We start from the raw sequence: 25,857 nt of genomic DNA on the forward strand, positions 1-25,857 counted from the left end.
GCCCCGGGAGCGGCTGTTTCCCCGCCCTAGCGAAACCCGCGGTGGGATGTCAACAGGTCGTGGCGTTCCCAATCCCCTCCAGTGACACCCAGCTAACACGTCTGTCGTCTTCCCGGTGTCCCGAAAGCATCCCTATCGTGACAAAAGACAGCTCTGACCGGTCAGAACTGCTGGTGCCCAAACACCTTGTTCACCCACTGCTCCCTCTATAACTGATTCCCAGGAAGACGAGAGATGTAAACACCACGGCAAGCACGCAGAGCATCAGGGCAAAGGCAGGGGATGAGAAACCAGGCCAAAAAGAATAAAGGCCGTCCGGACGGTGACAAATTAACCCCCATTTCCATGTCCAGTCCAGAATCCAATAAAGGCCCTGACAAGGCTAAGGGAGAAGGGATCTGTGCCGAGGTGCAGCGTGCCATGGAGCCGCCCGGCAGCCAGCAAAATCCAAGGAACATTTCTTCAGCTAGAGCTCAATGAGAAATCAAGACTTTTCATTTACGGACATAAAAATCACAGCCTGCTTGTCACTGATAATCTGTCACTGTTTTCTAAGTAAAGAACACGTGTTTTTTGACATTCATCCCTCTCTTACCCAGCTGTCCCACAAAAAGCAGTGAGCGTACCCTGGGGAAGAGAGATGAAGAAACATGCCCAAAGCCATTCCAGGAGCAAACGGCAGAGCCTACAGCAATCTCCTGAGGCCCAGCCACTGCTTTTTGGCAAGCTGGTGCACGCCCAGCCGCGCACACAAGCCCACCCTGCGTGGCACAGCGGAGGGACTGACATGCCACCAGGGCAGCAAGGGACAGGACGTGCTCCCAGGCCCTACAGATCCAGCAGCCGTGTCCATGGGGCTGCGATGCAACAGGCAGCCCCAGCCACAAGCCATGCACAGGCTCTGGTCTCACCATGAACCATGAAGAGCTCTGGAAGCCCCTCTTAAACACACCGGTGGAGGGTCCTGGTGCACACCCCGGTCAGAAACTACCGGCCCCGTTCACCCACACTGGTGTCAGCAGTTTCACTGGTGTCACAAGGACAGAGCAAGCCATGAAAGCGGGACTTCCCTCTTCTATTTGCAACTAAAGGAAAGCAATAGCAAAAGAAAATGACTGCAGCATTCAGGAAAGGGACACCAGGCCCACGGTACACAAGACCCGCACCAAATCCTCAACAAGCGGATGCCTCCAGAAGAAAACAAATATCCAGAGCCTGAAAGGAGCAGGACAGAGGAGAGCAAGCTGTAACCTCTGCCGGTCCCTACACACAGGCAGGGCCACTTGCACGGGAGCAGGAGGCATCTGGTCCGCGTCTGCCATCCCAGCACCTTCTGTGATCAGTAACAACCTCTTGGATTTTTGAGTCAAGCCAATAAAACCGCCCCACCTGGCAAAAAAAAAAAAAAGCCAGCTCATGCTTTTTAAAAGTCAGTTTTTAACCAGTGACTGATCAATAGCTGGGTGTAGCAACAGATCCAGCTAATCAAAGTACGTCATTAGCAGCAAGAGACAGAGCGTCTGTCGGGAGGTGGCAGCGATAGTCACCAGATGGGAGAGCGAGTAAACCTACACCAGGCGCTGGCAGCTTTATAAATAAAACTCTTGTCGAGTTGCCGGTGCCTCTCGCCACACGTCCCGAGTTTCCCCGCGAAAGCAGCAGAGCGGCGGGAGGCCTTCCCCTGCTCCCGGCACATCGCGGTGTGAGAAAATTTCCTACTGGGAAAGTGGATTAATTTGGGGACTCGCAGCACCTCCCAGAATCTGACCCTGCGTCCTTCACCCCCGTTAACAAGGGGCTTTGGGGGGGTCAGGGTTAGACCCAATGTACCCTGTAACAACAGATCAAAGATGCTTTAAAGCTGCCAGCAGCTCTGTGGGGTTTTCCCAGCATTTGCCTCCTCGTACTTGGGCTCGTCTCAGCACGAAACGAGCCTTTAAGCCCCAGCTTTTCTTTACAGAGGAATCTGGTCAAAGGAAAGTGGCTGAAAATCTCGCTGCTCCTGTTTCCTTTAGTTTCATTCATATTTGCTTTGCAACCCGACCCCTTCAGCAATTTCAAAGATAAACACCACTGCAGAGGAGGCACAGTCTGGGAGCCCCACGTCCCCGATTTCCCCTGGAAACCTCCTCGACCACTCATCCGAGGTGAGGGCTCCGCGCCGCCTCCTCCAATAGAGGCGGGAAAGGACAACCCCAGCCCTCCAAAGCCGCGACGCCAGAGGCACCCGGCCCGCACCAGGACACCCGTTTCCCTCTGCTTTCCAGCCTGGGAGGGGTGACTCCGGGGCCGGGGGTGCCTCTTCGCAGTCCGGGCTGGGGTGAGGGGGGGCGGCGAGGGCACCCGGGACGCTGCAAGACTCGTCCCTCCCAGCCCCGTCCCGCCGCCGCCGCCGCCGCCGCGGCCGAGCCGCCACAAGATGGCCCCCGGCCCCCGCGCAGCCGCCGCCCGCCCCGCCGCGCCCGGGGGGCGCCCGGCTACTGCCGGCCCCGCGCCTCCCAGCCCGCGGCTCCGCGCTCGGCGGTGAGCGTTTGGCACGGTGCGGGGGTTGCGGGACGGAGCCCCGAGGCTCCCCGGGAGCAGGTTTGGGGTCCCCGTCCCTTCACAGCCCTGGTCCGGGGTGGGACCCGGATGGGCCCCGACCGACCCCCGGTGGGCTGCGTGGCTGGTTGCTCTCCCGCAGGGTCTCTCCCTACATCACAGGACAAGAGAGGGTCTCTCCGGGCTGTAACCAGCCCTGCTCATCCCTTCCCACGGCAGCTCCCACTAGGAAGGAGGCCAACGCCATGATCCGTTGCGGGGGACCTGCCCAACGCTTTGCAGACCGTTTGGGCTGGACATGGAAGCACCGAGGTGAGCAGCACCCAGCCGCTGGCACACATGTTCACAGCAAAACCCTCTCTCCTAATCCTGCAGACAGGCTGGAAACGGGCTAGTCCTCAGATTTGGGGACCTCTTTCCAGGTACTCCATTAACCGATGAAAATCTGGCCCGCAAGCACCAAGATACCCATCTCCCTTGTGATCCTTCAGAAGCAGAGGGATGCGAGCGTGGAGCCCAGCCAGAGCCTCTGCCATCCACCCACTCCCCTCCCCGCACATCACGCAGCTTTGCATGGCGGAGGAAGAACCACCATGGGTCCACAGCGGGACCAACCCCTCCTGCACAGCCCACCAGATCTGGCTGCTTCAGCCTTTGCTATTAAAAAAAAACAAACAACAAACCAAAAAACCCCGCTACGAACACCAAATCCAGCAGCAGTGACCTCCTACTCCTCGGCCACAAGCAAACGCATCCGGATGTGAATGGGAAGTGATTTTTCCCTCCTTTCACTCCCATCTCCATTAGGGAAAAAAGCAACAGCCAGCAGCAGGCTCAGCCTTTACATCTACATGACACAAGCAGCTGATCTGCTAACGCGCTTTCCCTGGCAAGTAATAAACTAGATTGGTATTTGATTATAGCAGAGTTACCAGGAAAAATAGACCGTGAAGATTAGGGTAATGATCATTAAGGCTGTATGCATCCTGTTCTCCCCGGGTAGATTTGTATGAGCATGAGGCTGGTGAAAAGCTACCCTCCTTAAAAAATGATGATACCTTTAAATAATCCCACATGCTTTTAGGATAGGGGTAATTGAATTGAAAAGATATTGTTAATCCCCATTACAGCTATTAATGTCATTCGTAAAGCAATGGGAGGATTGGAATAAGGACGGGAGGTAGCGCTGGAAGTGTAGCACTACAAGTTTTTTTTCCATACGAAGGGAGCCTAGCATAGCTCTCCGTGTCGGCGAGGGAGGTGAGCAGACGTGGTGGGATCCGAGGAGCTGCCACCCCGCTGCACGCCGAGCGGCCAGCCCAGCTCGCTGGGTTGCTCCGCACGGAGCTGCATTGCTCTGGTAGCTCCAGCTCTGCTCCAGCCAGCTGCTCTGCTCTCCCAGGAAGCGGCTGCGGCTCAGTGCTTGTAAGTGATCCTTGTGCATGGTTTCGTATCTATTTATAAAGCACTGTGGGATCCTTTAGGATGAAAGGAGCTATTATAAACCTGGGTTTACTACCCAAAAAGTAACCACGAATTTTCTCCACTTCACCCTGCATTTGCTTGTCTCAAGACAAGTCTGAGGAATAGCATTTAGACGGAGACCCTCTCTCCTAACCCTGCCAGAGCGGGGGATGTTTCTAGCTGACAATATCAGTCCCTTGCCAGGGATATTCCCCCCTGGCACCACCCTTCTGTGGCAGAAGGAGAAGGAGAAATGCCCCTTGGCACAGGGTGGGAAGAGCCAGCAGCTCCAGGGCTGGGCTTCCCCTCGGCAGATTAGCACCCGGCAGGCTCCGGCGTTGCTCACATACCTGAGCGGGACGGCTCCGCAAACCCTTCCCGCTGGACATACTCTAGCTGACACACAGAGCCCATAATTGCAAGACATGTCAGGAAATATTGGTCAGGATTATATCTGTCTGATTGACGGGTACGAGGATTTTCCTCCCCCTTCCCCGGCCAGCCGGCCACCCCTACACACAGCGCAGGGGAGGACGCACACCCCGCGGTCGCTGGACTCCAGACCAGCACTCAGCAAGACCCACAGGGCAGACCATCGTGCTGTGGGTGCATCTTACGCGCGTCCACCTCGGGCAGCGTCCCCACTGCCTTGGGGAGCATCCAGCACAAGGAAAGAGCACATTAAAAACACAAACCCTCCCCAGCACCGACCCGTTACACTGCTTTTCTCAACACAGGGCAATTTTTCCGCCTGGAAACTGTGTCCTGATTCATTGTCCACAAGATGATGCCAAATGTACTTCCTTAACTCACAGTCACAAAACCCGCTACTCAGAAGTACAGAAATATGTATCTTCTAAAATAATTTGCTTTGAAAGGGATGTAGTCCAACTGACAAGCAAAACCACAGATCCCACACAAGGGAAAACTGAGCTTGCAAGCAGATATTTGTTCTTGCCTAAGGCACATCTGAGCGGCAGAGCAGCCCTGTGGCCTTGGAGCAAGGAGCGATCAGCATCTCAAGTCTAGCCCTCACATCACTTTTTCTAAATGCAGATTTATTTTATTTATTTTCTAAGAAAATCCACAGCAATGCCACTACGGAGAGGGGACGGGATTTCAGCTCAGCAATCAGACTGAGAGCCCCCGATCTTTTGGATAAAAAGGGGTCCCTCGTGCACCATGGATCCCGTCAGAGAGGCACCCAGTTCTCTGCAGCTCCTGGGCCTGTACACAGCCGCCGTGGTCCCTGGGGGTCTCCAGCCAAACATGTCACGTTTTGTGGGACAGAGCTGTCTGCTTCACCGCCCGCTGCCTCGGTGACAGGCGGGAAGGCAGATCCTGCCTCATGCCTCCACATCACTTATCGCTGTGTGCAATTTAACAGGCAGCTCTGGAGCAGAGATAGGGAGCCCAGAGGCTTCTCTTTGAGTGCGAAATAACTCGGATGAACTTGAACAGACTCGGCTCCTCGTCAGCAAGAGGTGGCGTTGGAGTGGGTCAGACTTTTAAGGTCAGAAGGGACCGTGTGCTCCTGTGCCTGCGTGGCACAGAGACCCCTCGTAGGGGCCCAGCCAGCAATATTTGTGATCTGAAAAGGTTGCCAGAGGCTGAAACAAGGAAATAAGCTAAACCAGACCCAGAGATGGGCCGACAGCCTCCTCAGCCGTGCCCCAGCCTGAGCCTGTCAGCCAAGGGCTGGTGAGCCACAGGAGGACACGGTGCAGGATCACACACAGATTTGGAGATCACCTTGGAGGTACCAGCAGAAAAGGAGAAAAATGTGGCATAAAGTGGAAAAGGACACGGGGCGGACGCGAGGACAGAGGAACGGCAGCACACAGGGGTTACAGGCACTGGGCCAGGGCAAAGGGACTTGCTTTAAACCGAGCGTCCTGAGGCGCATCGCCCCTGGATGGCAGCTCACCCCACGCTGCGGAGGGACGACGGGGCGAGACCCCGGAGCGGGGTGCAGGAGAGGGGTCTTCACAGCAGCCCGGGCTGAACCCAACCTGGCAGGCCCCCCACGAACCCCAGATGTGCCTCCTCTCCGTGCCACCTCCCAGTGCGCTTACATCTGCTGGCATCCACGCATAACCCAAATCCCTGCCGGTCTGCCAGCAGAGAGGAGACATTTGTGTGACAAGATTATGGAGATTAGCTCCGTTAGCATAAGCAGCTCCTGAGCTGGCCCTAATCCAGAGGGACATATGCAGCCCACGTGCCACCGCTCACCATCTTCCCTGGGCTGCCCTGAAGGACCCGTGTGAGCTAAAGGAGACGATTTTCACCAGTGTCTATGTCAGGGTGGGCACTGCGTGCCAGCGGGGACCCGCAAATGCTCCCAGTTCAGCCCAGCCCCTGCTAACGGGATGGCCACACTGGGATGGCTCTTTCTGCTCCCATGGCTGCCTCTCAGCCCAGTGGCTGCTCTAACACGAGCACAGGGTCCTCGGGGCACAGTTTGCCCCCTGTGTTTTTCGACACAGCCTCTTCAGGTGCTTTGTACGGTGCTAGCTAGCTATAACCTAAAAATGCCCCACATACACGACCGCAGCTGCTCTCTGCAGGTTTCCATACCAATCTGGGCAGTTACGCATCCCAAACGGAACAGCTTTTTACACCCCACTGGGTGACTTTCCCCTGCAGAAGGCTCAGTTGTTGGGAGCCCAACTTACCTGCGAGCAGAGCCTAAAGCGAAGCACTGAAGGGCTCGTGGGGATCGGCTGTAGAGTAAGCCGAGACTCGGTCCTCACCCCTCCGCAGCAGCACAGTTACTCCCTGCTAGGAGAGAGGACCAGCACTGCTGAGGGGAAGCTTCCCCCATGGCAATTAACAGCATTAATTGCCAATAATCAGCAGTTGGGCCTCACTGAACCCCAGGCACCCAGGTGTGTGAGCAACCAGCGCTGCCTGCCCTGCCTGCAGGGAGGGGGGAAAGGGGAGTGCAACGCGTGCGAAGATAAGAATCGTGTGATCTCCTGAACCCCACGAAAAGGCGGCTGAGGCAGGTTGTGAGCGATGCCTCAGCGTAAGGCACAGAGCGGTCCAAGGGCTGGTTAGGCCTGGGGGTCAGCACCGGTGCAAAGGGACCCCGCAGGGACCCCCGCAGCCCCCGCTCTGGGCACGGCCAAGGTCAGGGCTGGGGGGGCAACACAGGAGGCTGGTGGTGGCTCACCCCGGGCCTCTCCCCCGAGCCTCCCCGCAGGGGTGCCGGTGGCAGCGGGGCGCTGACGGGGCTTTATCTGGGTTTCTGCGTGTGGTGGAAAAACACTTGGGCCACCGAGCAACAGGCTATAAGTGCCCAGGGTCAGGCCGAGCAGCTGCCGGGGGCCGTGCTGGAAGGGCTTTGCTCCGAAACCACCGCATCCACCCTGGCGTGCTTAAACCAGTAACACGAGATTACATTGCAGCAGGCTGGGACCCGGCATGCGGTGCGAGCCAGAAATAAAACTGTTTGTGTAGCAACTGAAAACATAGCAACAGGAGCTAGGTGAGGTGTATCTCTCTTTTTTCCTTTTTTTTTTTTTTTGAGGCCAGAAATATTTATTTATTTGGGTGGAAGAGATTTGTTTACATTTTAAAGGGGTTTTGCTTGGGATGTGAGCTCCCCGGGCTGTGCCCCGGAGCCTCCCCGGGCTGCAAGCAGCAGCGGGGGTGTTTCCACGCAGGTCGGGGACTCCTTGGCCCCAGCAACATCTGCATTGCCCTTTCATGTACCACAGGCTTTTGGACACTGGTGCACACTGAGAGACGCTGGATACAGCACAAACCAGAGCTAGCAGGATGCAGATAGAGGCTTGAACCAGGCTGTACCCCGATGTTCGGAAGACATCACCTACATTTCTGTGTGCTGGTCCCTTTTCAGCTGTTATCCCCACCTTATGGACAGGGAAAGGGAGTCAGAGAAGGGACTTGGACTTCTTCAGACGGACTTCAGGCCAGGGACCGAGCACTGTGCCAACGCACTCCCTGCGGTGGCGGGATCTGGGTGGAAGGAGCAAAGTCCACAGCAGGCAGACAGAAAATAAGGCAGTTGGTCTGATAAATGAGTCCAAACCAGTTATATAGAAAATAAGAAAATAACCATCCTGCAAGCATAGGGCCCCACTGCTCTGCTGCTCAGGGCAGCTCTCCCAGGGCCGCGGTTTCCTGCATGAGCTGCAGACGGGCGAGCGAAGCGCAAGGTCACCCCGCAGCTGCGGGCAGAGCGGGGACAAACCTCCCACCTCCCACGCCTGCCATCCCTGCTGCTGGCGCAGGGATGCTTAATCCCTCAGCAGTGCCACGTAGGAAGAACTCTGCAAATGGCATCAAGGAGGTTAGAGACAGGGAAAGGAAGGGGGGAGCACGCCTGAAGTTGCATCCACCAAAAGCTGCATTTGTTGTGGCCCTATGGGAAAGTAAAGCATCTTTCTGTTACGTTGCCAGTTCATAGAAAGGGCCATGGAGTGAGACCAGAACCTGAGAAAGCATTTCATGAAGGCCGTCTTATCCGCTGTGTGTAATTAGACCTAACAGTGTGAACGATGCATAAAGCTCTGGTTTTAGTTTAATAGGGGAAAAAAAAAAAAGAACGATCAAAGAATATTTATAAAGGTTTGTGTCATTCTTGTGCATTTCCCATCACATGGGGATGTGTCAAAGGATCATGCTTAGTCCTGCAAGTGCTGAAGAGGGATCTGGAAATAGTTATAGCCAAGCATGTGATCCCGATTGTCCTGGTTTTAGCTGGGATAGAGTTAATTTTCTTCCTAGTAGCTGGTACAGTGCTGTGCTTTGGATTTTAGTATGAGAATAATATTGACAACACGCTGACGTTTTGGCTGTCACTAAGTGGTGTTTACACTGGTCAAGGACTTTTTTTTTTTCTTCAGCTCCCCATGCTCTGCCAGGTGCCCAAGAAACGGGAGGGGACACAGCCGGGACAGCTGACCCAAACTGCCCAAAGGGCTATTCCATCCCATACGGCGCCATGCCCAGTATAGAAACTGGGGGAGTTGGCCGGGGGGTAGCGATTGCTGCTCAGGGACTGGCTGGGCGTCGGTCGGCGGGTGGTGAGCGGTTGTATCATTTTTTAATTATTATTAACATTTTTTTCCCCTTTTTTCCTTCCCTTGGGTTTTGTTCCTCCCTCTCTCTCTCGTTGTTTTCCTTCTCATTACAATTCATTATTATTATTACTATTATTTTGTTCCAATTATTAAACTGTTCTTATCTCAACCCACGAGTTTTCTTACTTTTGCTCTTCCCATTCTCTCCCCCATCCCACTGGGGGGGAGTGAGCGAGTGGCTGCGTGGGGCTTAGCTGCGGGCTGGGGCTAAACCACAACACCGATAGACTGGGGAAAAGAAGAAAATCCAACTTGGAGCTCTTGGCTTTCTCTTACCCTCCTGCCATCTTATTGCTTCTCCTACAAGCACCACCAGTGTCCCACGCAGTGAGAAATAAGAGGATGAGGGAGGTAAAACACTGCTGCACGTGTAACTGCAGCCAGAACGTGTAACCGAGCCCTCAGTGGCTCAGCTCCACAAAGTTGTTGCTGCAAAAACATCCTGAGTCAGCACCAGCTGGCTGGAAAATGGGCTGTTTGCTCCCCTCTTGCACCCCCCAAAATAACCAGCGGCTTCCCTATACTCGCCCCCCCAAACGCACACACCCCCACCTTCCCCAGCAGTTCCATGAGCAGCAGCCGGCACAGCCAGCGTCCCTGACCTGGTCCTCCCTGTGCCCCTAGAAGTGACCAGATTAAAGAGGCATTTTTGAAGATCACCGGGGCGTATCTGGAAAGTGTTGGAAAACGCAGTTACCCCCTCCCAGTGCCCAGGGTCCTGCATGGCGGCTGTGCGGTGCTGCGGGGCACCTCCAGCAAAGAGGCAAAAACGTCTTAAACCACTCCTGTTGTTTCCACATTTATCTAAAGCAGAAATTAAGCACCTAAATTGTATCAGCACGGAGCAAAAGGTGAGCAGCATATTTCTTCAGGCACCTTCAGAAGCCCAAGCCTGGAGGCAGCGGCCAAGGAGCTGCACGAGCCCTGGGGGCCGCCCGTCTCCAGCCCCTTTCCGTCCCATGTCAGACAAGAGCTGGCAGCATCAAGACCAAACTATGCCAAAGGCTTGTTACTCCCCGAGCTCCGCACAGGACAACAGCAATGAAGGGAATTGTGAAGGGGATATAGAGGGGATATACGGCTCATGTCTCAGAGATTCAGCCTCAGACAAAAAAATATCCCTCTCTGCTTGCTTGCACATATTTATTCTGTGCTTATGGCTTTGAGAGCAGAGAACTTCTGGTGTAAATTACTTGCATGACCTTTCCTGTTTGATGACTTTACAGCTGGCTGCCCGCACCTCAAATATAATTTCATTTATGCCATCCATCATCAACACCTGCTGGAGAGACTGGCAGCTTCTATCATTAACATTAGTGCTGCTACTGTCACCCAACGCTGTGGCAGTGGCTGGACAGAGGATGGGCACGCACACAGGCTCGGAAGATATTACTGCATTGCACAGCCCTGGGTGGTGCAGGACATGAATGAGGACCTTGGGCATTATCAGTCAGACCTATGATAGTATTGAGTAAAGTACTTCTTTTGTCCACTCCTTCTCATCCTTTGCCCATGCCAGAATGACCAGCACGAGCTGCTGAGGCTCCTGCTGAGCGTGGCAGGGTGGAAATCCTATTTTTCCAATTCTTTTTCCTGCCCTACAAGATCTTCTTCCACGTGGCCACCAGCTGCACGGCCCTCGAAGGCCACCAGCCAAGTGCAATGCTCTGCTCTCCCAGCTCCTTCTTGGTTATGACTTCTTGCATTTCCAGGGATGCATGTCCACAGCAGCCTCCCCGCAGCCAGAAAACTGCCCGGGGCAAGAACTGGCTGCATTATTTCTCATCTGGAGATCCCCTTGCTCAACAGCACCCTTCTCTAACGCAGCACATCCGAGGTATTCTCACAATGCGATTAAAATTGTGAAGAACTGCATATTAAGTTCAACCTGTTTGAAAAACAATGTCACTGGTCTTTACAACAGCATCCAACAGTAAATTCTATGGGCTAATGAGGCATGTGCTTTATTTCTTTCAATCCCTTCTCAGCTATGCTTAATTACACTTAATTATTATAATCATGGTCTCTGTCTTCCTACCTACAACCCACTTGCCCAGGAAAACAATTCTCTCCGATATGCCTCTCCTCCACTTTTAAAGCCAAATATCAGAGTTTCCGAGCTAGCGGGAGGAATGCAAACCCTTACATGGCTCTGCTCCTCAGCAAGAGGCTGGGCCTGACTCTCTGTCATCTGTAGAAAGCTCCTCTCAGCAGTTAAGAGGAGCAGACTTAATTCAGGCAACTATTTCATCCCCGCAGACAAAGCAAACAAGCTGAAGTGCACTTAAGGGACTGTTCATTTAAACCCGTTGCAAGAGGCAAGGGAAAAGCCACGGAGCGCTCGTGCCGATGACCCCATCTCCCTGCGATTCTGCACTGAAGCCGAGAGCCAGATCCCAAACCCTCCTTCGACTCCTTATAAGTTCAGACTTCACAGTCTGAACTTGAAGGCACAGATGTTGGCCGCTGCTGGCTGCAACCGCATCAAGTATATCCCTGCACATTTATTACATCCGTATAAACACTGGGGAGAGACAGAGATGGTACCACAGAAAAACAGTTAGTGCACGTCATATGTGCTTTGTTCAAAGAACATGCATTCACGTGAAGAGAAGGAAACAATCTTCAGAGGAAGAGACATTTCCGAGCATCTGTGCATGTGGCTGTCCTAAAAAGCGTTTGTAAAGCCCATTAGGCTAATTTGACAAGAGGAAGGAAAACAAACCCAACGCTGCCTACCATTCATTTGCCGTCTGTGCAGCAAAGAACTTAGTTTATAAAAAGGGGTAGATGAATCATACCAAGACTAGCACTAGCTTGCTAGCTGATGCTTAAAGAAAACCTATCTATGGGCAAAATTCACCTCTTCGGTCCACGCAGCCTTGAGCCACACACTGACCCACACCCGTAAGAACAGCGTGTGTGTGCGAGAATGGAAAACAGAGCTCAGAAGGACTCCCCATACAGGCTGATGTTTCATTGATACCACCCGTTCCAGCAGACAATTTACTCGAGGGCTACCTAAAGAGCCTGCCAGGCAGCTCCTGGTCGGCAGTGCAAGCAGGAGGTGCAGCCCGGACCAGCCCCAGTAGCTTGAACAGGCTCCTTGGCACTGGACGCACAGCAGCCTCGCCTCTCCCAGGGAAAGTTTACAAACACCCTTCCCCTTCCTTCCAGCCCAGTGAGCACAAGGACTCCTGGCAGATTTAGCTTAACAGCCGCTGGTGTGTTCAGTGCTGTCTTGTAACCCTGCGTGCACAGCAGGTTCAAGTGCGGCACTCCTCTGGAAGGGAGAGCATGGCAACATCCTGCACATGGCGAGTCCAGGCATCATTAGTCATTTATACCATTACTGTTACGAGAAGATATGTCCAAAGCTTTCAGTCTGGTCATTTTGAGGCCCTTGGGAATGGCCCCAGGAAGTTCCTGGCTCTTATTTTCAGAAAAATCAGGTCCCTTTAAAACGTATCAAGCAGAAGACCCAAAACCTGAAGCCCCAAAACAGCTAGCCACCATTGAAAAGTCTTGGCTTACAAGTATAAATTAGATAGGCAGCTAAAAAAAAAGCCCTCAACCTGTTTCTTTAAAATGTCAGTAGGCAGAAATTAAACTGGACAAATTTGTGCTAAGCAGCAACTCACTTGCTAGACCGATGCAGCTGCTTTTTTAAAGCACTTTGTGCTACATGAATCTGCTATGTGGAATGGCATCGCCCTCTTACTACGCAAAGGTTGAAAAGTTAAACCCAGCAAACCAAAAGGAATATTGCTAAATGTAAGTAAATCTCTTCTTCTGCCTGTCAAAATGATTCAAGAATCTCCTGATTCATTTTTCCTTCAAGAAGAAACCACGTTAATGAATGAACGGCAATGATTAATAATGGATGGAATATACCACATGAGCAGCAACGGGCCAGACTCCAGGCTTCTGCCCCACAATCCGACTCCGCGCAGGGACGCAGAGCTTACACTGACATCCCTCAGCATGATTTAGACAGGCAGAATTACGTGAATACAGCTTTAGTATTGGATCCCCCAGTTCCTTAGCGGGCATTAAACAGCGCCTCGCGTTACAGCACACCGTGCAGCTCCGAACAGCAGCGTTTGTGATGCAAAACCTTATCATATTACATCAACAAGCATTACAGCACGGCGAGATAAGGCTATTTTTTTAAAATGAGGTGCTGTGCCTGAGAAAATGCCACTCAGTCATACAAAATCCTCATACAGAGACTGTCCCATGAAAACCAGTAACCGTGGCAGACTGAGCAGGCACTGTGCCTGCAGGCTACATAGCTACACGTACGTATATACATATACTATAAACAAAGACATTCAAAGAACACTTAAATGTCTGCACATACATATTTTGTTACCGGTTTCAGGTTGTAAACTTTTTTTAATCAAACATTTGCCATTCACCCATATCAAAACAAGGAAAAAATTCACTCAGTGTTGTCTGCAAACTTTCCGCGTGTAATGTGCATCGTTTCATCCTATAGGTCATAGCTAGAGACCTTTTTATTGCAGCATGATTTCATCTTCAAACTATTCCAATATCCACTTGTGTACAGTAGGTTACCCATTTACAGGTTTCTAATAAAAGCAAATCTTCCTTAAGTGGCTATTACTGGATTTCTCCTTTCAGCCTAGGGATAAGCAGGATTCTGGGCTTTAAAAAGATCTCTAGTGGGCTGAATAAGAAAGTGACAACTGAAGAATGTCATGGCAAAACGTCGACGTGTTCTAATTACAGCACCGCTAACGAGAAGACCATTTGTCAGATCAGAGCATTCATCACGTTTAGCATAGACACACTGAAATCATCTATTCACAGAGAGTCTGAAAATTTTCTACTGATCTCTAGTTAAATTCCACAGAAGGTAGTGGCTGGCAGTACAAGGTAAGTTACACCATCTGGAAATAATTAATTTTTTTTTTTTTTTAAATCAAGTACTTCTTTTAGGAATTTGCACAGTCTATTGCTAAAGAAAATTATGTATTTATTTTCTTTTAAAAATGAACCGAAATACAACTTTAGGAAATATCTGTTCATTACATTTAGATACATAGTTTGAGACTGACTTATTTCCAAAGTGTTCCTTCATGGAGTTATATTCACATGCACCTTATATGTTTTCTACATTCTCCACCATATTACACCTCATCACAATATTTATAAGAAAAAGGCTAACCTTTAGACATTGACGTTTCGTATGAACATCTGCAACGTGTAAGAAACCCTGAATAATAATTTGATTGCACCGAGACAGATGTAGGCTGGTAAAATAATAAGGCACAGTACTGTGTATAGGGAACATGGGTTATTCGTTCAGCAGCAGTTACTGACCTAGTCAGCCCATCTGCAAGAACCGTATTTGGATTAAAGTCACTGCACCCTCCGAGTACAGGGACAACGTTCACCTATCCAAGACTGCTCTGATGACCCAAAGATTTTACATGTTACAGTGGGAGTTAAAAAACCTGTAAGATACCGGTGGAGTTTCAGAACACACAAGGGCTCTTTTAGGGGAAGTCTGAAGTGTATACATCTCCCCAAACCCTTATCAAATTAAACCAAAACCAAACAAAAAACCCCTCCAAAACCCCCACCATCAAGTGGTATCTGTGACAAACACTAAATATAAAACCACGATGTCCAGTTTTCAAAACTGCCAGGTACCCACAGCCCCGAGTGCTCAACACATGCAAAAGCTGCAGGTTTGTTCATTAAGGAGAAGCCTGCCAGCGCAGTTTGTTTTGAATCTCAGCTGGGTACTGCAGAGAGGTACCGCAGATCTTTCCATATTATTTTGGCTCTCCACTTCCACAACGGTACTAAACTTTGGCAGGCAAGGGATTTGTATCAATCATTTCAGCAGAGATCTCTGGGTGCAGAATCAGCCTTTTGCTTGTAGGGCTAGGATTAGGAAGACATTGCTGAGATCATCATGTGGATGTTTCACAGCCAAAACAGCTATTAGGATTAAACAAGGCAAAAAAAAAGAAGAGCTGTAGTCTGCAGTGAATATCCCTTTAAAAAGGACCCTACGTTTATTTCAGAGGTAGTTTGAAAGAGGATGACCATTGCAAAGAACCTCTACTGATAAATTGCTGCTTAAAAAGTTTTCAACTGCATAAAAGTCCCAACAGGTCACACCGATTGTAAACAATTTCAGACTGAGCAACACACTCACTCTTCCACAAAAGTCACCTTAAAGCTTTCCAGTTAGTCTGCTCTGAATTCTTAGGTTACCGGACAACTAGAGTTCCTATTCAAGCTGGATGGGAAGGATAAAAAACTCCAGTGAAGAGTATCTGTTGTACGCAGAAGAACTCTATAATCAGGTCACTGTTGTGGAACAAGCTTCACGTTCAGCAGCTGGCATTAGTAAGATCAAACCTGTAAAGAACTAAACGCAGCCTGGGTGGGTGTCTGTCTGTGGTACCATGTTCCGCAGGGAAGAGTAATACTTCACTCTCCCGCCGAGTTCAAATAAAAACAAGTTTCTCCCTGCAACTTGGACAGGCAGATAATATTTGGACCCCAGTGTAAAAGCAATGTGTATGTCAGATGTGATGCTCGTGCCTTGTCATTCGTTTATATAAAATATTGCTAAACCAAACAGGTAAAAATGCAGACAATAAACAGAGCATGTTATTTACAATACAGAGTAGTGTTTGTGCTGCCTTCCTGGAAGAACATGACTGAAGTTCCAGTGGAATCTCACTAGTGCTGGCAGATTCACAAACTTGCAAAGCAAAGAGTTACCACAAGAAGAAAAGCCGTTCTGTTAACCTATCTAGACAAGTTTAGTTTTAGACTACTTTTAACATTCTAACCAGTATCACAACTATGAAAATGATGGCCTTCTGGCAATTTCAGACCTTACTAGTGTTTAGCTTCCCAAAGAACAAAGTGTGAATTTGAGATTCGACTGTATCTCAGTGAAGACAGCCACTGCGACCATGACCACCCTTTATAAATGACACCATCCAACGACACAGCCCGTGGTCCAACCCTCCACGCGTGGCTGTGGGCAGCTCCTACGCTAATTCACAGGGAACTCAACAAGTGAAGTGCTTGCAGGGACGATTCCTCAGCTCCCTCCCAGATAGAAGATTTATTAGCTCACTTGGAGGGCTCTCCCAGTTTGGGAATACTGTGTCACACTATTGTGCACCGAAAGCAAACATTTTATAAAGAAAATGGGGCTTAGTAATTGGAAACAAGACCAAAATATTCTCAGCTGTATTCCCTGGGTTATGAAGAAGTCCTTTTCAATCTAGTAAAAATGTGCTGAGGCTGCTTCCTTTTCCTTCTCACCTACTACGGCTATATAGCCAAGAGACCCAAATTAGCAAGACAGTCAACTATGCACTTGATTTTAAAATGAGGTCCCAAGTAAGATCCAGTCTTAAACATACACATAACAGGCCCCTTGTGCAGTCAGGTCATGCTGAACGCATTTTCTAGATAAAAAGCAATGTTCTTGCCAGCTAATGACTTTATCTGCAGTTTTACAGCACCAGCCTCAAGTGAGGTTACTGTGTGTACACCAGAGGCTGTTACATTAGAAGTTACCTCATAGTAACCAGTTCCCCGCAGTCACAGGAGAATGATTATTCTACATTTGGCATTTTATAGATGAAAATGGTTTAGAACCAAGCTACTGCTCTGTGTTCCCAAGAGAAGACTTGTTTGTACAGCTCCTAGCACACCAACACTCTACTGTCTTCTGCCAGGCTCCAGACACTACCGGCACTTTACAGTCTATATAAAGTGCTTTTCTACGCATCTTTCCTAACAAGCTATTGCTCCTGAAAGGTTCCTTTCTCCTCACTCACCAGGTATATTTTGTAAAAAAATGCATAGAGTAAAGGGCGGCGGAGGAAGAATAATGTTTCTGGCTTCTGAAAACGTGCCACATCTATTAGAGATTCTACTAAAATCAATGGTGTCTTCTGCCACTTCCCCCAAAAATCCACTTCCCTGATTCTCCACTCAAATAAAACTTCACTCAGCTGAGCCAAATAAAAAATACCAGTCATGCATTATTATGATGTGAACCATGAACATACCATCCACGCTGGTGCTACTTGTAGCTGCATGGATAAAGGCTAGACTGTTATTTTCATTATTACTGAGACTATTACTACTGAGCTTACTGAATTTACACTTGTAAAACAAAAAGAACTCAGAAAAGCTACGTACACGAGAAGCTCGGTTTAAACAACAGTCCTGGAACGTTTGGAGCTTTGGCTCTGTCTTTTTGACTTTTTATACAGGCCTCCACCCAGCATTTCACCAGTGCTGTAATTAAACAGAGCAGAGGAGAAAATGCAGCCCCATCTTCTCAGAGGGAGTGTCTTGTCTTGAACGCGCAGTCACCTTATCTTAAAAATCACCCTGATAATTGCTTTGTTTGTATACTGAGAGTCTCCTTGTTTTAACATTAAAAACCTGCTACAGAGAAACTCATTAAATTTAAAACCTTCTGTTCATAAAAGCTCTAAATTGTATTTAAAATTGTGTTCAGGCACCTGGCAAGAGATCAGATGTTTTTGTAAATGGACTTGGGCCACGCGGCTGCAAGAAGTAACAACCCGAACAAGTTGTGCTGTTGTCATCCCAGGTCACGCCACCTTTTCATGTTCTTGGAAGATAAAGGAAGAGGAAATACAAGCTCATATATTTCAGGAATGAGAAAACGTAGGCATCTCTCTCTCAAAGACCTGAAGGAATGCGATTAGAAATAAAGCAATTCTTCCCATAACGTATTTTGATTTCGATCCACCAGTTCTTGCACCTTATCAATCTTTCCTGATATTTCACAGATTATGCTTAGATTTCAGAGCACGCTTCCAATTATTAGGCGTGCTCTCCCTGCGCCCATTTTCTAGTTACAGTCCTGGGCCCTAAAACCTTTTACTTGTCTGATAGGGGTGGCATGTTTGCTTTTTATTAAAAGAGCTCCATGTAATTCCATGGAATTCAATCTACACAAACAAAAGAAATTTTTCAAGTGACCAGAATCTCAAACGTGTATATAAAACAGCTCTTTAAGCTCAACATTTTTGTTTTGGGAACAGCACAGGAAAACAAACACACACACACCTGGCAGAACTGTTGAAATCTGAGCTCCAAAGAGACATCGAATTGATTCACTAGCCCTGAACAAACTGGCCCACACTTGTGATGGACCAGTCCTGATCTTGGATTCCCCTACCAGCTTTCCAAAGACTTTTAAGGGAAATAGCAAGTGTAGAGAAGTTAGTAGTTTTACTTAGGTATATCCTGTGTTTCATGGCATTTCTACGCTCCTTTGGAAAAAAAATATTCCGATGATAAAATTTCAACACCAAATTCCTTTGGTGTCTACATCCCATGGTATTTTTTAAAATCTCAGTCAGGATAGATAAGGGAAAAGCAGCACAGAGAAATCAAATTATTCAAACATAAGTTAGCAATTTGCAAGTAAGTTCCTAATGTATTACAACATATTTGTGCTTTTGACAATAGATGTAAAAACTCTCCCCAGAATAAAAAGAGTTCAGTTGGGGATTAACTGAAAATACATATTTTAAATCAATTTCCCTTGCTGTCTTAAGCAAAAGAATCCGTTAAACCGTCCTGATAAGAAAGAGTTTGATTTCTAAAACAGCATTATTAAATAGCACGTCTGTCAAACTGTCCTTTTACTCGACCACGGAGCTGACCTACCCAGCAATGTAATACGCACCACATCGTGAGTGAAACAATTGGATAAAAGTTAGCCCTTTAAATGTCTACATTTTGACTGAACTTTTTATATTTGAGATTTAGCCTCTAATAAAAAGTAAATCCATTAAAAACCTCTGCATTTAACTTCCTTACACATTATTAACACACAATTAAAATACAAGGTATGTATTCTGGAAATACATAATTCTGGATTAGCTGACCAGTTTGGGTAGCACAGTACATAGAGGTATACTGCCATTGGAGTCGGATGTTAAATTAGCCCTCAGCTTGCTCGCTACTCCAACTACAGGAGGCAACTTAGAACCTATTCCTGTGAAAGAACTTGTATAGCTAGAAATCCGTTTATTGGAGGTTTTATCAGTGCTGGGTGGTTTGGGAGTTCGTTTGCAAATCCAAGGGTGCCTTAAAGCTTGACTCGGAGTCATGCGTGCGGAAGGATCCCAGCTGAGACATTCTTTTAAGAACTCTATAAACAAGGGATCGTCGCAGCCTTTCAGCGCCGTCACCCAGTCTTTGTTCCCTGGAGCGCCTCGTATTTTACCCCGGCGCGATCGACTCCCATTAAGGGTCACTCTTCCGTCTGCATGCGTAGTCACAGTGCAGTAGCGAGGATGACCCTTAGAGTTGATGAAGTTCTTGGCTCGCTTGGATTGATCCAAAAGCTTCTGAGGTGGCATTCCGAGAAGTTCCATCATACAAGCCAGCTGGTCTCCCTCATCCTCTCCAGGAAAAAGAGGGTATCCAGTCAATAGCTCCACCAGAATACAGCCAAAACTCCACATGTCTATGGGCATCCCATAGCGACTTCCCAGAATTACCTCTGGCGCCCGATAAAATCGAGACTGAATATATGTGTAGACTCTTTGGTGCTCAAAACAGCTGGACCCAAAATCTATGACCTTGATTCCACTCCTCCCTTGCTGTTTTAGGAGGATATTTTCTGGCTTCAAGTCACAGTGTATGATCTTGTTTCTATAAAGAGCATCCAAACACTGCAATATAGAGTGAGCAAACTTGCGTACTAGTTGGATACTGAAGCCCTGAAACTTATTTCTTTTAATCAGCTCATAGAGGTTCATACTCAAGAGTTCAAAGGTCATACAGATGTGGTTCCGAAAGGTGAAGCTTTCCAGCATGTGAATAACATTCATACTGCCCGTTTTATCCTGCTTCTTCAAATGCTCCAGAATCCGGATTTCTTCTGCTGCTTGGCGATGGAATCTCTTTTCATTGCGAACCATCTTTAAGGCTAAGTGTTGGTGGAGTTTGTGATCGTAGACTTTAGCAACTTGTCCAAAACTGCCCTTGCCGATGATTTTGAGTACTTCATACCGGTAAGCCAGATGGTCATGGGGCACGTGAATGTAGCTGCCTTGGTCGTCATCGTAGCCTCCATTGTTGGGACCACCAATTACTCCTTGTCTCTTTTTTGCAGCTGGACCCACAAAGTAAATTTCAGAAAAATTAAATATCTCTTGCTGCTCATAAGCAGACAACTGATGTTTGTACTGTTTGACAGCTTGCTCTGGAGCTTGGGAAATGGCTTTATGTGCTTTTGAGGAACTGCCACCACCTTTAGAAGTGCTTATGCTCTCTATACTTTTATCTTTTGTCAGGGAAGGAAGAGATCTTTCTGAACCAGTAACTCCTGCAGACTGAAGAGTGCTACTCCTTCTGTTGCCAGAGTCCTCAAATAATTGCTCCACTTTGACTTGACTTCCAGTCAGAGTGTGATCCTTCATCACGAGTTTGTTGCTAGAAACCTACAGATGGAAAAACAAAAAAATAAGCTTTTTCTTTTAAAGCACAGACTAAGAATAAAATCAACACCACGTAAAACAAGAACAGGAACATCAACAGGTTTTGCATTTCTATTAGGAGCAAATAGAAAATGCTGGACCTAAACTAACTCAAGTTACAAGCATAGCTATAGAAGGGTACACAAAGAGAATGCAGCTTACTGAAACAAGCACTTGCACAAATGTAATGTATTTTTAAGTCCATAAAGGGTAAACCCTAGACAGTCAAACGCTCAAACAAGGACACAATACCTATCTCTACTAGCATGCACGTAGTCAGCAAACAGCTGGGGGAACAGCTAAGTTTAGCTTTCAACGTGGGTGCAGCAAACACAACCAGCAACAGATGCAACTTGCACCTGTCTGAAACATGCAACAGAACATGAGTGTGCAGAGAAGTGTTAGGAATATTGCAGAGACGAGCATGCCAAAGGAGGCAAAGAAACGACAGCAAGTGACACAAGGCTGGTGTAACCAAGCTGAACAAGGAGCAAAAGGATGACAGAGCAAGACAAGATAAACCAGACTTTTTTTTTTTTTTAAATTGATGTTTTTTCTTTGAAGGGGAAAATACCGTCATAGCCACAGGTCCTTTTAAAATCATGATAGCTGCACATCTATCTTAGGACAGACTCAGAAGCTTTGAATAATCAAGAATCTCTCTTATTCCAACTTTGTTGACGGTACTCTGTAACCACTGCCTCTAACTGCCGTATGTTAAAATACTTACATCCAAAATGAACGCATAGAAGGTGAGAAAAGCACTGTGAAATTTTTCAAGCTTGTCATTTTTACAGATTATTAAATGCTCAACTCCCTGGAGTTCAGTTCCTTACTTGAACAGCAGTTATTTGCCTTTTCTACTCACTGACGCTCCATGCTGATAGACAGCAGAGGGGTGGTGTCTTATCCTGTGCAACACTGAAGAAGCCATGACTAGAGTAGCAACATCTGTTTTCCATTTTGTCCTTTAATCTAAAAATAAAGATTTGAGACACATGCCAAACCGAATCCCTGAAAACCAAAATAACTACACAGGAATCAAACGAAAAATATAAATAAACCTGCAGATCCACAGCAATAAAACCAAATTCCTTTTTAGTTACATACAATCCAACATCTCAGCAGAGGCAGTAAATAAGGGAAGTGAATGTTCTCGCCAAAAACAACTACACACGTCTCTTAAGAGTCTGTTTGTTGGTGCTGCCTTGAAATGTTAGCTCTTGCTCACAAGCCCCCCAAAATGGGCATTTCCTGCAGAAGTCAGTTCTCACCAAAGGTGACTAGGGGCCATCGGATATATCCTACTAAGTTCCACTACTCTGCGTCCTATCGACCCAAAAATACAGTGTACTGTAAGAGACACGCCTTTCCAGAAAGTCTTAAATAAAAAAACAAAGCCCAACCCTGGTAACTTAGAATAAACGCCTTTTTCTCAGAGTCTGGCTGAACCGAGATAAGAATGACATATTTTCAGAACTGGCTGAAAGACTATTTAGTCCAGCAGACTCAAACAGTAAGTTTACAAAGAAACAGTGAACATAAGCACAGAACAAGGTTCACACTTGTTTGTTTTCTGAAGTTTTCCGGGGGGTGGGGGGGTAGGAGAGAGGAGGAAAAACAAAACAAAACAAGCCTGTCCTTCTACAGTAGAAGTCTTACTTTCACCTTTGCGATCCAAACTCGATATTCCTCCTACATGGGTTTCAATTGTATGCACAACAGAAGCAGCTTTTTATCACTCTGGCTTCAGAAGAGACACAACTGCACCTTTGCAGACAACCCCCCGATGCAGAACATTGCCGTGGCGGTTTGCATTAGCAGGGCTCTGCGGAGCAGCCTTCTCTAGCTGGATGAATGAATGAAGCACCGAGACTTCAAAACGCGCTACTGTATCGCACAAATTGCTTTCGACTATTCGATTTCCAAATAACGGTGTTAACAGTCTGGATGTCATGAATCGTAGCAACGTGATAAAAGTGTGAAAGTCTTGCAAACAGCGAGGCAATACATGCCAAAACTTGCAGTACATCTCAATATTCCCTATTCAGGAGCAACAGCGGCTCTGCTCACGCTGTTCGTGGCAAACATTCTGCACCTTTGAATCCCTACATAAACAAGGAATTCATGATTCCATTTATCCTGGAACTATTTCTTAATGAAGAAACTACAGCTTTAGATCTCGAACCCGACTCAACAGCCATTCAGTAGTAAGGAGTTACATTTTCATTCTTAGAAGACTACCAAAATCACTTGCCACATGACAGCTAGACACAAATATAGATCGATCTGAACTTGAACTCAGAAGAGCTGCACTTAAAATCAGGTGACTTCAGGGTAACATCAGCTTTCTTTCAACAGCTTTCTTTTACAAATCGCAGGCTGCACAGGTTTTGTTTTATTGATAAAGTGCTGTTAGCAGCCAAGAAATTAGACTGACAACACAAGTGGCACCCTGTTGAAGATTTTCACATACTTCCAAAACTTCGTTTTAATTGAGAAGGAAACAGTTAACCCAGTTCCTACACAATTGGTTTTGCAAAAGTGCATCAGTTATTCTCTGAATACTGAATTAAACAAAGTGAATTAAAACCATGTATTCTCAAAGCAGAGATACTTATGTTCCCTTATAGCTAAGATGAAAAGAATGGACAGCTGCAGACATCAGAAGTTTTCAATTCTCATGTAACATTACATCGTAATACAAAAATCTTGCAAGAAGGAAACCAAATATCACTTCATTCCAGATACTTTCCCATTAAAACTGAGCATCATGATTTTCATCCTTGCATGCTTCATCTCAGTTCCTGCTCACAGGATACCACTAAGGTTGTATTTTTTTGATGTGTCATTATGGCAAAACTAGGCATTTTATAATCCTTAATCTTGCCTTAAGAAGTTAACGGGCTTGATGGACAAAATACAGATGAAGAATAAGACACACCAGGGAAACAAAATATTCATAGAGTTGTATTTGTATTTAACTGGATAGTTCCATCCTACGGATTTCTGTTCAGTTATGAACAACCGTAGTTACACTACAACTTAAACACTGCAGTTTCAGAGTTCCCACCCTCCTGCAAAAAAAACCAACCCACCACTCTTCAAACTCTACTACTTGACCAATCTCTACATTTCTTCCGCTCTCCCTCAATATTGCCAAAAAGGGAGAACACACACCCATGCTACTGAGTTTGCTCAGTGAACGGCACAGACCACATCAATTACTAATATCTGTTACATTACATTACAATAAATTCCCACAAGGTGATGATTTTCAAATGCATCTTACTCAGTGAAATGTCTATTTTCACATTTTAGAGAGCGTTTTTTTAAGCTCAAGCTCCTTCACTTCCGCCAGAATTCAACAAGAGCCAAAACACATTTAAAAACCATATAAAGGTCAGATCACTGTACAGCTAAACATGACCATTACTGCTCAGTTGAATCAAGTTAAAGAAAGATCTCATAACTCCACATCTGCTGAGGAAACACAGCACTTATAAAGAAGCACCTTCAGTCCATAAAGAGCTATTTTGCTAGCAAACGTAGCGGCAGATAATGCCAAAGGTTTCAGAGGAGAAAGATACTTTTGTAAGATGTTTGGCAGCCATGCAAACCCACATTGCTCCTTCTGCTGTTCGTAAGTGCTTATCTCTTGGAATTTTCATGAGGGAAACTAAAATGGAAAAGTGCAAGAGTTAAAGCAAAGCATGTGTGGATTTACATACTTACCAACATACACGGTGCCACGGCAGAACACTCGAACCGTTTGTAAAATAACTTTCTTGATTAAAACATGAGCTGAGGATAGTCAGATAGGATTTGAGGCTGCCTAGCAAGTTCTACATTGAACACAATACATCATTTTCATCCTTAGTAAAAGCAATAACGTTAATAAGCTACTACAAAGCTACAACATCCCACTTCTTTAATTTATTCTGTATAGTGAGGTATCTAACTCCTCGACAGTTTTCACTGCCACACAACACAACTCGGTGAAGACCCAGACAACTTTAAAATACTCACATTAGATCTTCCAAGGGAAGGAAGTCCTGAGGGGCTGTGTTCTTCATTTGTAGACTCTTGGTACCTAATCTGATCTATCCTCATATAGGAGTCATATAATCCATCTCCAAACCTGGCTGGAAATGTCCCATATACAAACCAGTTAGTCACAACAATTCGTGTTGATACAGACAGAGACAAACGCCGAGATGTATCTCACTTAGCCCGTTTTAGTCCGTAAGATCATCAGTTCTCATTCATTTATTAAATGATCTGTAGAATTTAACTATGACTATATTTTAATACCACAACAGAGTGCAAAGCTCTTGGGAAATCGTAATTCGTGACACTTTTAATTTTGAGCTTCTCTTTCTTTAATGAACTTTTGCACGGCAAATATATCCTTAAGAAACATTAACCAACACACTCCCCTTTTTCCCTTAAGCAGGATAATCCCGAACTAGCCTCACTGAGAACGACAACAGAAAACGAGCGTACACTTAAACACTTGGTAGGACTATCCCTTAAAGTAGGTTATCCTTTAAAAATGATATGTGGGAATTACAGTTAGCAGATTTGCTGCAAGGGGGAAAAAAAAGGTGGTGTCGGTTTGCCCCGTAACCGGCAAATACTGTTAAAGAACTTAAAATTGCAACGTTTAACGCGACTCACTCCGCAGCGGGGCTCGGCAGTTTTGCGAGCGGCAGGAACCAAGGGGGGAGCGGGGCGAGGCGGGCTCCCCGGCGGGCTCCCGGCCAGCCCCGGCCCTGCGCCCCGCGCTCGCCCGCGGGCCCTCCCCGCGGCCGCGGCCCCGCTCCCCGCGGGACCCCCGCGGGACCCCCGCAGCTGCCGCCGGAGCGCACCGCGGAGGGCCCGGCGGCCGCCCCAGCCCTCTCCCGCCCGGCCCGGCCCCGCGGCCGCCGCCTCACCTGCGCCGAGGGGCGCCTCCGGCTTCCTGCCCAGCAGCATCGTGGCGGGGGGGGGCGGCCCCCATCCCCCGCCGGGCCCCGCGCCGCCGCCTGCCCGCGCTCCGCCGTCCAGCGCTGCCGCGGCGGGCGGCGAGGCTGCGCTCGGGCTGCGGCCGCCCGCCACTGGCCCGGCCGTTGCCACGGGAACGGCCCCCCGCCCGCCCGCCCGCCGCCGGGCGGCGCCTGCGTAGTGGCGGCGCGGGGGAGGCGGGAGGGCCG

The 25,857-nt window shown here is 47.9% G+C and overlaps 1 protein-coding gene across 7 annotated transcripts; it reads right to left on the minus strand.

The window, feature by feature from the left end:
• Nucleotides 1-14,091: 14,091 nt before the first annotated feature.
• On the minus strand, nucleotides 14,092-25,786 carry DYRK3 (dual specificity tyrosine phosphorylation regulated kinase 3). Of its 7 annotated transcripts, none has more exons than XM_072845068.1 (3): nucleotides 25,600-25,679; nucleotides 24,692-24,803; nucleotides 14,092-20,626 (listed from the first exon to the last, which is right to left on the minus strand). In XM_072845068.1, exons 1-3 carry the CDS (start codon nucleotides 25,662-25,664, stop codon nucleotides 19,055-19,057), a joined length of 1,749 nt encoding a protein of 582 aa, XP_072701169.1. In that variant the 5' UTR covers nucleotides 25,665-25,679; the 3' UTR covers nucleotides 14,092-19,054. The 7 variants fall into 7 exon arrangements, with proteins under 7 accessions (XP_072701169.1, XP_072701164.1, XP_072701166.1 ...); XM_072845063.1 differs by lacking the exon at nucleotides 25,600-25,679 and adding an exon at nucleotides 21,531-21,637; XM_072845065.1 differs by lacking the exon at nucleotides 25,600-25,679 and adding an exon at nucleotides 24,398-24,466 and having other exon boundaries at nucleotides 24,692-24,710.
• Nucleotides 25,787-25,857: the final 71 nt, after the last annotated feature.

This window comes from Ciconia boyciana, chromosome 23 (assembly GCF_034638445.1).
Source record: "Ciconia boyciana chromosome 23, ASM3463844v1, whole genome shotgun sequence".
Lineage (NCBI taxonomy): Eukaryota > Metazoa > Chordata > Aves > Ciconiiformes > Ciconiidae > Ciconia > Ciconia boyciana.

Bases quoted from the DNA above. Each gene is read 5' to 3' on its own strand.
- DYRK3 (XM_072845068.1), bottom strand. From the start codon at position 25,664: ATGGGGGCCGCCCCCCCCCGCCACGATGCTGCTGGGCAGGAAGCCGGA. The intron at 24,804-25,599 runs GTGAGGCGGCGG...ATTTCCAGCCAG, and splicing joins GGAGGCGCCCCTCGGCGCAG to GTTTGGAGATGGATTATATG. The intron at 20,627-24,691 runs GTGAGTATTTTA...TTCCATCTGTAG, and splicing joins CTTCCCTTGGAAGATCTAAT to GTTTCTAGCAACAAACTCGT.